The following is a 14,362-nucleotide window of genomic DNA, read 5'->3' on the forward strand; positions in this document are numbered from 1 at the left end:
TATCCCATTTCTTTGCATATTGATTCTTCCTGAATAATGTCTTAAACTTCAGCCTACTCTTCGACACTACTATATTGTGATCTGAGTCTATATTTGCTCCTGGGTACAATCCAGTATCAGATTTCGTAATCTCTGTCTGACCATGTCATAGTCTAACTGACATCTTCCCATATCACCCCGCCTTTTCCAAATATACCTCCTCCTGTTGTGATTCTTGAACAGAGTATTCTCTATTACTAGCTGAAACGTGTTAAAGAACTCAATTAGTCTTTCTCCTCTCTCATGTCTTGTGCCAAGCCTATATTATCCGGTAAACTTTTCTTCCACTTGTTTCCCGTACAAATGCATTCCAGTCTACCATGACTATTAGATTTTCATCCCGTATTACATACTGTATTACCCTTTCAATATCCTCATACATTTTCTCTATCTCTTTATCTTCACCTTGCGACGTCGGCATGTATACCGGAATTATCGTTGTCGGGGTTGGTTTGCTGTCGATTCTGATAAGAGCAACCCTGCCACTGAACTGTTCACAGTAACAGACTCTCCGCCCTATCTTCCTGTTCATAATGAATCCTACCCCCATTATATCATTTCCTGCTGCAGTTGATATTACCCTATACTCATCTAACCTTAAATCCTTGTCTTCTTTCCACTTCATTGACCGCTACTATATCTAGATTGAACCTCTGAATTTCTCTTTTCAGGTTTTCTATTTTCCGAACCACGTTCAAGCCTCTGACATTCCACACCCCGACACGTAGAACGTTATCCTTTCGTTGATTATTCAAACTTTTTCTCATGGTAGCCTCCCACTAGGCAGTCGCCTCCTCATGATCCAAATGGGGGACTGTTCCGGTAAGTGTTGCCAGTGGAGAGAACGTCAAGACACTTCTTCAATTACAGGCTATATGTCCTTTGGATACAAGTTACGTGTCTTTCATGAAGTGGTTTCCATTGCCTTCTGCATCTTCATGCCGCTCATCATTGCTGATTCTTCCGCCTTTAGGGGAAGTTTCCCACCCCTACGACAAGAGAGCGCCCTGAACCTCTGTTCGCTCCTCCGGATTCCTTGAAAAGACCGCTGGCAGAAAGAGGATGGCTTCTTACGTCAGAAGTCTTCAGCCGCCAATGCAGATTATTAATCAAAACGTAAGAAAAGACGGGATTCGAACTCGGGACCGAGACGTATTGATTATGAATTAAAAACGTTACGCCAGACCACTTGTGCATGATGGGTGGAAGAGTGCTTGATACCTTCCTACATGATAACGGCAAAATTTGGCTGATAGCCCAACCATATGCCGAGAAGGCCTCCAGTAACATTTGTCTTCACTGTGACTTCAAGAGTTCTGTGTATTTCAAGAATTATGAAGACATGGATTGATAGCCTAAGCCCCACCTGGTGGAAAACCAACTTAGCAGCTCACCACACTTACATGTTTTGTATGCTGCTGTTATTTTACATGTGATGAAAGAGATCTTACACTATAATTTTTGACTTTTGACAACTAATGACTAATCAATGATAAGATTAAGAATTTTAAATTTTTTATATTTTTGAAAAGTGTTACTCACCTAGAGACTTATATCAATGATTTATTTCCATTTATAGCCACTAATGTTACAATTAAACGATTGAAATTTGTGACAATTTACTACTGATACTATTAAAAATAAGTATTTAAGTATACATTTGCAGCATCTCTCATGATAATGTTGCTATTGTTCTGGTTTGACGTTGTTCTCCATGCTAGTCTATTGTGTGCAATATTCTTCATCTCGAAGTCTACATGCCTGCTTACAATATTCAATCCCTGGTCTCCTTCTGTAAGTTTTATCCCATACGCTTCGTTCTATTACCAAACAAAAAATTCTTTGATGCCTAAGGTGTGGCCTTCTTCTACACGAGTTATGTCCTAAACTTCTTTCTTCCAAATTCTCTTCAGTATATCCTCCTTAGTTATTGGATCTACCCATCTAAACTGCAGCGTTCTTTTACAGCACTGTAATTCAGAACCTTCTGTTCTCTTCTTGTCGGAATAACCTTTCGTTCATGTTTACATTCGTACAAGACCTCGCTCCAGAAAAAACCTCCAGTAAAGACTTCCTAGCTTCCTCATATGTGTTAGATGTGAACAAATTTCTCCCACTCAGAGATGCTTTTTCTTGTTAATTCCAGTCTGCATTTTATAATTTCCGTACATTTGCAATCATTAGTTTTCTGCAGCCCAAAAATAAGACTCATCTACTAATGTAATTGTCTCATTTCCCAAACTAATTCCCTCAACGCTACTAGCTCTACTTCGACTACATTCCATTAGCAAGATTTATTTTTAGTGATGTTCATCTTATAACATTTTTTCAAGGAATTGTTCATTCCATTCTAAGGCCTTAGCCTTTGCTGACAGAATTACATTATAATTGGCGAACGGTTAAGTTTTTATTTATTCTCAATTAACATTAATTCCTTCCCAAATATCTCATGGTTTCCTTCACGGCTAGCTTAGTGAATAGATGGAGTAACGTTTCGGATTGGCTACAACACTGTATCACTCCCCTCTTGTAACTACTGTCTGATTTCCGCACAAGTAGCAAATAGCACAAGTAGCAAATACCCTTTGGGCAAAGTTATTTTATCCCTGCCATCTTCAGATCTTCAAAGAGTGTACTCCGGTAAACAATGTCGAAAACTGTCTACATTTTCAAATTCTATAAACATCGGTTTGCTTTTCATCGACTTATTACACGTAGGATTTGTTTGTTTGTTGTTGCTTTGGCGTGCAAAACAGTTGAGGACATAAGCGCCGGTAGACGTAGTGTGATTACTGCCTCCGGTGTTTCTACATTTTTCCTGATCTACTCCATGATCTGACTCTACTGGTTTCTTCATTCTTCTGTAAATTATTCCTGTTAATATTTTACAAACACAACTTATTAAACTGATTGTCAGTAGTATTCACACCTGTCAGCACCTGTCTTTAGTGGAATTGGAATTCTTACATTTTTTCTGAACTGTGAGGGTATTGCACCTGCCCCCTATGTCTTACACACAAATTGGAATTTTTTCGACGTGGCTGGCTCTCCCAATGGTTCCGTAATTCAGAGGGTACCTTGTCTACGTCAGGTGCACTGTTTTTAGAGTTATGTCCTTCAGTGTTCGGCTGATTTTTTGTTGTTGACAAATGTCATGTGTCAAGTCACCAGCTACCTCTTCTGCACTTTAAAATTCGTCCTCAAGCTCGTTCTCTTACACATACCTTCTATGTATTCCTTTCATCGAACGACTTTACCTTCTTTGCATAGTAATTGTTTGCCGTCTGAGCACTTGTTTTTCATTCAGTAGCTTCTCTTTTAGATAACGATCCTTGTATTTTCCTATTCTTCCCCTAATTAAACTTCAACTTGTCGTCTACCAATACACACAGGGCTATTTTGCAGTGTCTGCCAGTAACACTGTCTATTCACCTGTAGGCCCTTTCGCCAACTCCATTTGCTTTATCTTTAATTTTTGACTTTTCGTCGGTTACATTCAGTCTCTCCTGAGTTATCCAAGTTATTAAATTAGTACTTGTCTTTTTATCGATGCAATTCTCTGCTTCTTTCCTATTCCATTCCTCAGAGCTACCCATTAGAATTCAGTAGTACTCTTATCAACAGTTTCAGTTCAACGCGGACAAACGCTCCCTTTGAAACTCACAAGAACTCTTCATTCCTTCAATTTATCCAAGTCCATCTCCTTAGTTTCTCACCTTCTTGCAACTTCTTCAGTTTTAATCTGCAGGTCATAAACAATAAATTGTAGTCAGAGTCCACATCCTGGAAATGTCTTACACGTTGAAATCTGGTTTTGTTATTTTCGCGTTATCATTATGTCATCAATCTTAAATCTTGCAGTGTAGCAGAGACCATCCACGTATATAACCTCGCTACACGACTCTGTAACGAAGTATTAGTGATGACTGAAGTACGCTCTGTGTAAAATTCTACAAAGTGGCTTCCTCTTTCACTCTTTTTCCCCAGTCCATGTTCTCCGAATACCTTTTCCTTCTCTTCCTTTTACTACTACCGAATTGAAGCCGTCCACCAAAATTAAATTTTCATGTCTTGTAACTATCTGAATAATATCATTTGTCTTATCATGCATTCCTTTAGTTTCTTCATCTGCGGACCTAGTTGGCATACAAACCTGTACCACTGTGATGAGAGCTGGTTTGCAAGTTTATCTTGGCTACAATAACGGGTTCACAAGGCTCTTCGTAGCAATGTACCTGTATTCCTACTTTTTTTAATTAAGGTTTAGGGCTAATACTGCATTACCCCCCATCCAGTTTTGTGTTGATGATCCAGTGCTCACCAAACCTAAAATCCCGTTCTTTATTCCCCGCCCAAATTAAAGGATCTAACACTCCACGCAATTTCCTCTGCCAGTCCTAGCATTCCTTATGACGACTTCCACTACCCAGGGATCGAATTGGGGAACCATTCTATCAACGGAATATTTTACATAAGAGGATCCCATCGTCACAAACTACATGGTCGTAGCACAGAAAGTACTACAGTAGCTGTCCCCTTTTTTCAATAGCTTACATTACCAGTCCAGTAAGACCATGTTGGCTAAACTTAAAAAGCTAGACCCATCAGTCTTAACGACTGTTTCTCCTAGACTACTGAAAAGGTTGCTGTTTCTCTTTAGGACGTATTAGACAGACCTCCCCGCAGATACCCCTAATTTGTGATTGCACGTGTTATCTGCGTTATTAAGGCAAGCAGTCAGCCCGATCTCGGTAAGGTCCATGATTCACATGAGACTCAAAATATTTTGTCGTCTATAACCAGTTATCAGTTTGAAGAGACCTAGAAGATATAACAAGCATTGCGTGACCCCAAGTCCCCCCTCACACTTTCCCCTACCATCACAGCTCAAATCTTGTTCACACTCTCGCTCATATGCAGTACACAGAAGGAAAAAGTTGTATTTTTACGTACCACTTCTGTCTGGATAAGAGAGTCGTTTACCAGAAGGTCTGTTACGTTCACAGATTGCAGAAAGTCGAGCAGCTGTTGTGTATCGTCGGTTTCGTAGCCGAGGGTGGCTCCTAGTTTGAAAGAATGAGTTCGGGCATTTGCTGTTGACAGCGGGTTTGCGACGACGAAGTTACTACTCTGAATAATAGCTCTTGAGAACAGACCTGCAAAAGGACGTATTACACATTTCAGTTAGTGTCGGCGCTGAGAGGTGAGTCACAGGTATTGCACTCAAACAGAAGCCTTGTGACTTATTCACATTGTTACTGTCCCTCTGAAAGTACGCATCAATGGATACTATTTCTGGGAAAGTAATAGGTAATCAGTTGTTAATAAGAAAGTGAATCAGTAAAAAATAAATCGTGTAATCTGACTCCTACACGTAATGTATACCCTCGACCTGATGCAAAAATATTTTGGTGGATCATCGAGACTCTGATAAGACATAATCCTCAAATTACAGAATGCAATAAATTTTTACGGCATAACTTCTGCATGACATGATTAACATCTCTCTTTCTAACGATTAACTAAGGTACATCTACGTCTACATCTACATCTACATTTATACTCCGCAAGCCACCCAACGGTGTGTGGCGGAGGGCACTTTACGTGCCACTGTCATTACCTCCCTTTCCTGTTCCAGTCGCATATGGTTCGCGGGAAGAACGACTGTCTGAAAGTCTCCATGCGTGCTCTAATCTCTCTAATTTTACATTCGTGATCTCCTCAGGAGGTATAAGTAGGGGGAAGCAATATATTCGATACCTCATCCAGAAACGCACCCTCTCGAAACCTGGCGAGCAAGCTACACCGCGATGCAGAGCGCCTCTCTTGCAGAGTCTGCCACTTGGGTTTATTAAACATCTCCGTAACGCTATCACGGTTACCAAATAACCCTGTGACGAAACGCGCCGCTCTTCTTTGGATCTTCTCTATCTTCTCCGTCAAACCGATCTGGTACGGATCCCACACCGATGAGCAATACTCAAGTATAGGTCGAACGAGTGTTTTGTAAGCCACCTCCTTTGTTGATGGACTACATTTTCTAAGCACTCTCCCAATGAATCTCAACCTGGTACCCGCCTTACCAACAATTAATTTTATATGATCATTCCACTTCAAATCGTTCCGCACGCATACTCCTAGATATTTTACAGAAGTAACTGCTACCAGTGTTTGTTCCGCTATCATATAATCATACAATAAAGGATCCTTCTTTCTATGTATTCGCAATACATTACATTTGTCTATGTTAAGGGACAGTTGCCACTCCCTGCACCAAGTGCCTATCCGCTGCAGATCTTCCTGCATTTCGCTACAATTTTCTAATGCTGCAACTTCTCTGTATACTACAGCATCATCCGCGAAAAGCCGCATGGAACTTCCGACGCTATCTACTAGGTCATTTATATATATTGTGAAAAGCAGTGGTCCCAAAACACTCCCCTGTGGCAAGCCAGAGGTTACTTTAACGTAAGTACGTGACAAAGGAAAAGAAAAGAAGTAGAGAATTAATAGCATAATAAGTAATCGGGCATAACTCGACAAAGCAACTAAGCCTTGTGTTCAATAGAAGAAGGAATTCAGGAAGCTCCAATGTGGATTCCTTTAGCCCTTTGTGAGGGACTAAAACAACCTTGAACGATATTAATTCTGAAGAAGAGTATTCTGTACCTGAAAACAGCAGCGATACAAGAGAAGCAAGACGGGAAATTTGCAATTTTTTAAAAAACAAGAAACCTGTAATTGAACGCAAAACATAATAGTTAATCTGTTAAAGAAATCTATTGGGGTAGTATTTTGTGGCGTCTGTGGGAAATACTCTACCAACTGAGAGGTATTTTAAGTTCACATGGAAATGGTACTTAGTGGGCTATATCTGAAAGTCTGTCATGAAGTATACAGATGTTAACAAGTGCCTCGTTAGAACACTTCCTCATTACGCAGACGTTGATATGTGCAAAAAAAGTATTGCAGGGTACAAGAAATAGGAATATCTCAAAATGCATTTGAAATATAATTAACAGCAGCTGGCTATAATTCAAGTGCAGTTTCTCATAGGGGTCCAGTGTGGACTCCAATTATCGGATGGCAGCAGAACGTAACAGATACGCTAAAGCTGTTAATGCGGAACCGATTTACGCTGGAAAAAAAAAAAATGTTCCAATATTGGCCACCATGTGCAGATCTGGCGCTGTAGAGCATCTCGTCTACGCCTTCGATGCTCATACTGAATAAACTGTGTAAAGAACTTACTTACTGGCTTGGCGTTTTTTGCCCGCGTCCCTATGCTACTCCTTTACATATGGAAATATTGTTGTACGTCTTTCTTTGCATTCACAGCGGGAGATATGCGCCAAGTAGCGAAAACTGGAACTAATTCTTTTTCTTGCGTTAATAGGTTCCACATTGACGCATTAGAGTATCTGGCAAGTGTCGTTGCCATACGAGAAGTCTGTACTGGACCTCTGTCAGTAGCTCACTCTAATTACAATCAACCGCTAGTTGATGGATCTGAGCCTCCGCGAGTCAACAGATCTGCATATAACGATCTGCAGGGGGCTCTTGATTATCTGTCATCACCAGTACAGCCTCTACGGGCAGTGATTCGAGATACTGGCTGGCAGTCAGCGAGTATTCCCTGGCAGTTTTCGTAAGACTGTCCATGTGCGCGCGGTCTTGCTTGTCTGTAGGACCCGGGAGTTGCGTAGTGGGTGCCAATGTGACCAATGTGACCAGTAGTGAGAGGCGTTCAGTATATATGGCTGATTCGACGTGCACAACAGCCGCAGTACATCGCACATCCCACAACACTGCTGTAAAGGACGTAGTTCGGATCTAGCTATCGTCCTGCAAACGGATGTTATTCGAGGGTTATTTCAAAGCAGCGTTAGAAGCATTGATTTCTGGACACTAGCAGTTTCCTGGGTTGTCTGTTTGTGCCTGCGCCTCCAAAAGGAATGCGGGAACACCAGCTGTTTTTAGATTCTAGTTATTCCTCCAGAATATGCGGAGTATGTAATGTCTTATAAGCAAATTATCGACACACTAAAACAAAGAAAATGACGTACCATGAAGGAATTATCAAACTGGTGCGGATATCGGTAAATGTGATGCACAAGCGCAGGCAAACAAATGATTACAATTTCAGAAATGATGGATGACTTACTTGAGGAAGAGATTCACAAATTTAGCAAGTGAATCACACAATAGTCCACCTCTGGCCTTCATGCGTGCACTTGTTCAGATTGTCATTGATTGATAAAGAGTTGTTGGCTTTCCTCCTGAGGGATGTCATGTCAAATTCTGTCCAATTGGTGAGTTATATCGTCAAAATCCCGAGATGGTGGGAAAGCCCTGCCCATAATGCTCCAAACGTTCTCAGTTACGAAGAGGTCCGGTGACCTTGTTGGCCAGTGCACGGTTTGGCAAGCAGGAAGAAGCAGTAGAATCTCTTACCAAATGTGAGCGAGCTTTAGGTTTGGTGAAATGTAAGCCCAGGATGATTTGCCGTGAAGGGCAACAACAAGGGGCGTTATCGTCAACGTATCCCTGTGCTGTAGGGTATCACGAACGTCAAGCAAAGCGGTCCTGCTACGAAAAGAAATGGTACACCAACCCATAACAGCTGGCTGTCGGGCCGTATGGCGAGTGATAGTCACGTCGGTACCCCACTGCTCTCCGGGACGACTCCAGACCCGCCTTGGGCCTGGAATCTCATCGACTGGAGTAGTCTTTATGCTGATTCCCGCTTCGAATTAAGCCCGCCGACCAGCGAAGACGTGTCTGGAGGCGCCACAGACATCAATGGGGTACCAGCGTGACTGTCGCCCATCATACGGCGCGTCAGCGAGGTTTAATGGACGGGGTTGCCATTTCTTTTTGTCGGAGAACCCTTTGGTTGTCGACATTCGGATCCTTACGGCACAACGATAACTCTACGTTATTCTACGTCCCATTTTGTTGCTTTTCATTGTAAGCCAACCTGGCTTCCATTTCAGCTAGATAATGTCCGGACGCACCCATCTAGAGTTTCTAGAGGTTGTCTTCGTGCTTGCAAGGTCGCTGCGTCTCTCACCACCTGAGAACGTTTGGAGCGTTATGGGCAGGGCCCTCCTACCAACACGGGATTTTGACGATCCAACGCTCGAATTGGACAGAACTTGGCACTATGTCCCTGAGAAATATATCCTAGAACTTTAACAATCAACGCCATGCCGAATAACTGCTCCAATAAGGGTCACAGTTTGGACCAACATGTTACTGACACTCTCAATTTGTAAAGCTCTTTCTTTTGAATAAATCATCAACTTTTTTCTGAAACTGTACTCCACATCTACCAATGTACGTTCTTTTCGGCTAATTGCTTCGGGAAGCGTCGTTTTTTTCTGTCTTATGATGTACATGTCAAACAAATTAATGTTGCGTGTACACGCGAGTTGGTGAAAGCACTCTTGTTGCGGTGTTCGTTGCACATATCGGTTAGTAATTTTTTTTACTTCAGTATAAATCAGCAGTTGCTAACTTTCACAACTTACTTTGAACTCGTCGTTTTATATTGGTCCCGTAATTTTTTTCATGTGTTAAATCTGAATAATTTTCCTTAACGACAATTTTCTTTCAAAAGGAAGATTGTTTTAATATCAGAAGTAGATTAAAATTCACCAAACGTTGGCAAGATAAGGCGTTAATCTTTCTACAGTTCTGAATTTTTTTCAAGAAGGTGACGGAACAAGGGATATAGTCTTCGTCAATATCAGATGTTTGTTAAGCTACTTCTACTTATTGTTGTAACAAACGATGAAACGAAATGATCGTATGGCATTGATTGCTGGAAGTCCCCAGCCGGTGATGTTCTGCTGCCAAGTTGCAAGTCTTTACATTAGACATCAAATTAGGCGAACTGCGTGTCAGTGATGATGAAATGATGATGAGAACAGCACAACACCCAGTCCCAGAGTGGAGGAAATCTCCGATCTGGCCAGGAATCGAACCCACGCCCAGTGTATTGCGGTCAGACGCTCTGATCACTCAGCTGAGGGGACAGACTGCAACAAATGGTAGCTGTTCTTTATTTGTTGTAAGCTAGAAGTAGAAAAACCAGCAATCTTAACTTCAGGAACCCGTGTTTCTCCTGTTACAGGTTCTACGCAGTGGAATTCCATCGACTGTACTGCGATTATTCCTGAATATGCTCTTAAGACTCGATAAGCTAATACACTATGTGATCATAAGTATCCGGACACCCCATGGACATTAAGTCCATTGTGCTGCCACGTACTGACAAGTACTCCATATCAGTGACCTCAGTAGTCATTAGACATCGTGAGAGAGCAGAATGAGGTGCTCCGTGACACTCACGGACTGAGAGCGTGGTCAAGTGATTGGGTGTCCCTTGTGTCACACGTCTGTACACGAGATTTCCACACTCTTAAACATACCTAGGTCCACTGTTTGCGATGTGATAGTGAAGTGGAAACGTGAAGGGACACGTACAGCACAAAATCGTACAAGCTGACCTCGTCTGATGACTGACAGAGACCGCCTACAGTTGAAGAGGGTCATAATGTGTAAAAGGCACACATCTATCTAGACCATCACACAGGAACTCCAAACTGCATCAGGTTCCATTGCAAGTACTATGAAAGTTAGGTGGGAGGTGAGAGAGCCGGTCAGTGTGGCCACGCGGTTAAAGGCGCTTCAGTCTGGAACCGCGCGACCGCTACGGTCGCAGGTTCGAATCCTGCCTCGGGCATGGATGTGTGTGATGTCCTTAGGTTAGTTAGGTTTAAGTAGTTCTAAGTTCTGGTGGACACATGACCTCAAATGTTAAGTCCCATAGTGCTCAGAGCCATTTTGGAGGTGAGAGAACTTGGATTTCATGGTCGGGCAACTGCTCATATGCCACACGTCACGCCGGTAAATGCCTGACGACGCCGCGTTTGGTGTAAGAAGAGTAAACATCGGACAATTTAAAAACGGACAAACGTTGTTTGGAGTGATGAAATACGGTACACAATGTCGCGATCCGATGGCAGGTTGTGGGTATGGCGAATGCCCAGTGAACGTCATCTGTCAGCGTTTGTAGTGCCAGTAAAATTCGGAGGCGGTGATCTTATGGTGTGGTCGTGTATTTCATGGAAGGGGCTTACACCACATGTTGTTCCGCGAGGCACTATCACAGCACAGGCCTACTCTGATATTTTAAGCACCTTCTCGCTTCCGACTGTTGAAAGGCAATTCTGGGACGGCGAGTGCATCTTTCAACACGATCGAGCACCTGTTTATAATGCACAGCTTGTGGCAGAGTCGTTACACCACAATAACATCCCTGTAATGAACTGACCTCCACAGAGTCCTGACCTGAGTCCTATAGAACATCTGTGGGATATTTTGGAACGCCGACTACGTACCAGGCCTCACCGACCGATAATGATACCTCTCCTCAGCGCAGCAATCCGTGAATAATGGGCTGCAATCCCCCAAGAAACCTTCCTGCACATGACTGAACGCATGCCTGCGAGAGTGCAAGCTGTCATGAAGGCTAAGGGTGGGTCAACACCATACTGAATTCCAGCATTATCGATGGAGGGCGCCAAGAACTTGTAAGTCATTTTCAGCCAGTTAACCAGACACTTCTGATCACAAGGTATACATTCACAGTATACGATGCTGTTTTATATGCGACCTTAAGGGCTTTGGATGTGATGAGATGTAATCACGCCACCAAATTCCTCATTTACTAGGGTTCCTACAAGGTGTCCTTCACTTACAATCGGAAGAAAGACACACCCAATAAATCAACGACTACCCGTTTCATCTACAAGTGCATGGAAAGGGGGTGTCATTCTTCTGGGTAATATGATATGTCGTAATTCAAGGAGACGAAGTAGCAAATGAAGCGGACGAGGCTGGCTTAGTGCGAAACACAATTTTATATCGCGCAGCACCGGCACATGCAGCTACCTCATTGTAGTGACACAGTATCACATATCTGTTGGAGGAGGAGTCTCTCATTTCACCTACCTTTTGGAACCCACGTACGTTTCACTACTAATGAGCACATATTGTTTCAGAATGTAGCCACAATGGAGTGGCCGCCGTGGGCTAGTGGTGCTGACACGGTAGTGCAGCGTATTCGTTGAGCCCACAGACCGCTATCTATAGTAAATAAACTGATTGAAGTTCTCATACATGGACTTTGAAAGATGTCATGCGACATGTACTCTGAAATGCAGATGAAAAACCAACGAAGAAACAAATGGAAAGAAAGAAAAGGGAATAGCGTCTTTGATTAGTAATCAGAACATACCGGGTCCCCGGATAAATCCGCGTTTGTGTTGAAATTCTGAATAAAAATTATCAGCAACGGCGATCGAGTACCTCTCGTATAACGAGTCACTCTTGTTCTGCCAACGGCCTTGTCAAAGACGATGAAGGAGCAGACAAGATTGTGGCAACGTTCTTGCCGTTGGTGTAATCAACTACCCTTAAAAGGTGGAAGAATTAGCAGCGATCGAAGGTGTGAGCATGAAGAAGACACTAAGAACCACCGAATTCAAAACGCCTAATGTGTATTCAGATGACATGAGGATGTTATTGAGAAAGTATCATCATCATATCTCCACTGGCAAAAGATTCACTACTAATCCTCCCTTCGCATCTCCTGTGGGGGTCTGCCATAGCGAAGGCGGCCACGAGAGAAAGAATGAATAACATACGAAAGTATAATATTCTAAGAGTCAGATCTTAAAACGTTGGTCGCCTGAATACGGTAGGGAAGCCAGAAAATCTGAAAAAATGCAAAGGGTATGTCTCGATATAATGTGGATGAAAGACGTGAAATAGAAACATGCCAAGAATGTCTGGTCAGAGAAGTATAGGGGTAATATGAACAGCAGCAGAACGTGGTATAACGGAAATAGGATTCGTCATGAATAAGGAGGCAGAACAGAGCTACTGTGCTCAGCGATAGGTTTATTCTCATCAAACAGGTGACTACAACAATAGTTGAGGCATGCATACCAATATCGCAAGCAGAAGATGAAGAGAAAGAATAATTATATAATGCCTTTGAAAATGTAATAAAATATGTAAGCAGAGATCAAAATCTGATATCCATGGGAGAATGGAAGCGATATTTGAGAAGGGAGTGGAAGACGGTATGAAGGGATGATGTGGATTCCGCATTATAAAACAGAGAGGGGATAGATGAATTGAGTTCTGCTTTAAAATTCAGTTAGTAATTGCTGGTCAGGGTAATACCAACAGCTGCAGAAAATGGTATAACCTGAGTAGGATTCGTCACCAATAGGAAAGTAGAACTGAAAGTAAGTTAATTCAGAGAGCTCAGTGACAGATTTGTTCTCATCAGAGTCGACAGAAAACCGACACCAACAACAATAGTTCAACGATACGTGCAGACATCACAAGGAGAAGATTAAGGGACGAAGAAAATTCAATATGTAATAGTAAATTATCTAAAAACCATGGGCCAATGGAACTTAGTACTAAGGGAAGGGAACGAAGAAAACGTTACGCGATAAAATGGTCTTATTTGTAGGAAAAGTACGAAAGGTACTAACTGGATATTGTATACATCCCAGTAGCAACGACTAAATTATTTAAAAGTCACGAGTGGACGAGCTATACTCGAAAATGGCCTTGACATACGGAAAGATTCCAGCTGGCTAACATCATGGTCAGACAGAGATTCCGAATCAGTATTGGATTGTAAAACGTATCCAGGAGCACATACGAACTCCGATCGTAATTTAGTAAAGAAGAAGAGTAAAGTTAAGTTTAAGAGAATCGTCTGCAGGAACCAAGGTGCGAAGCAGAGGAATAGTGAAGTACAGAGGAGTGATAGATGTGTCTGTAGTTCTCTGAGGCTATAGAAGCTGCGATAATGAATATCACAGTAGGTAGTTTAGTTGAAGAGGAATTGACATCTGTGAAAGGGCAATCACGGAAGTTGTACAGTCAAACATAGGCGTAAGAATTGCAACTGTGAAGAAACAGCTGGCAACAGAAGAAATACTTCAGCTGATCGACGAAAGAAGGAAGTATAAAAGTATCGGAGAAACTGAGGCATACAGAAATATGTCACTCAGGGATGAAATAAATAGGAACTGGAGGGAAGCCAAGGCGAAATAATCTTCGGAACAACAGATGCAGCGTAAAGAAAAGTCAAATCAAGTTTCAGTAAAATTAAAAGCAAGATCATCAATATTAAGAGTACCAGGAAAATTCCAGTGTTAAACGCAGAGGAGAAAATGGATAGGTAGAAATAGTACATTAACGGCCTTTATGATTGAGAAGACTTGTC

At 42.2% G+C, this 14,362-nt stretch overlaps 1 protein-coding gene across 1 annotated transcript in view; it reads right to left on the minus strand.

Moving 5' to 3' along the window:
* Positions 1–14,362, minus strand: part of LOC124789506 (cholinesterase-like) — a 185,407-nt gene that overhangs the window by 87,213 nt on the left and 83,832 nt on the right. Inside the window, exon 6 of the mRNA XM_047256891.1 lies at positions 4,993–5,195. Coding sequence (XP_047112847.1) covers positions 4,993–5,195 — 203 coding nt within the window. The remainder of the gene's footprint in view (positions 1–4,992; positions 5,196–14,362) is intronic.

Source organism: Schistocerca piceifrons, chromosome 3 (genome assembly GCF_021461385.2).
Source record: "Schistocerca piceifrons isolate TAMUIC-IGC-003096 chromosome 3, iqSchPice1.1, whole genome shotgun sequence".
In the NCBI taxonomy this organism is placed as follows: domain Eukaryota; kingdom Metazoa; phylum Arthropoda; class Insecta; order Orthoptera; family Acrididae; genus Schistocerca; species Schistocerca piceifrons.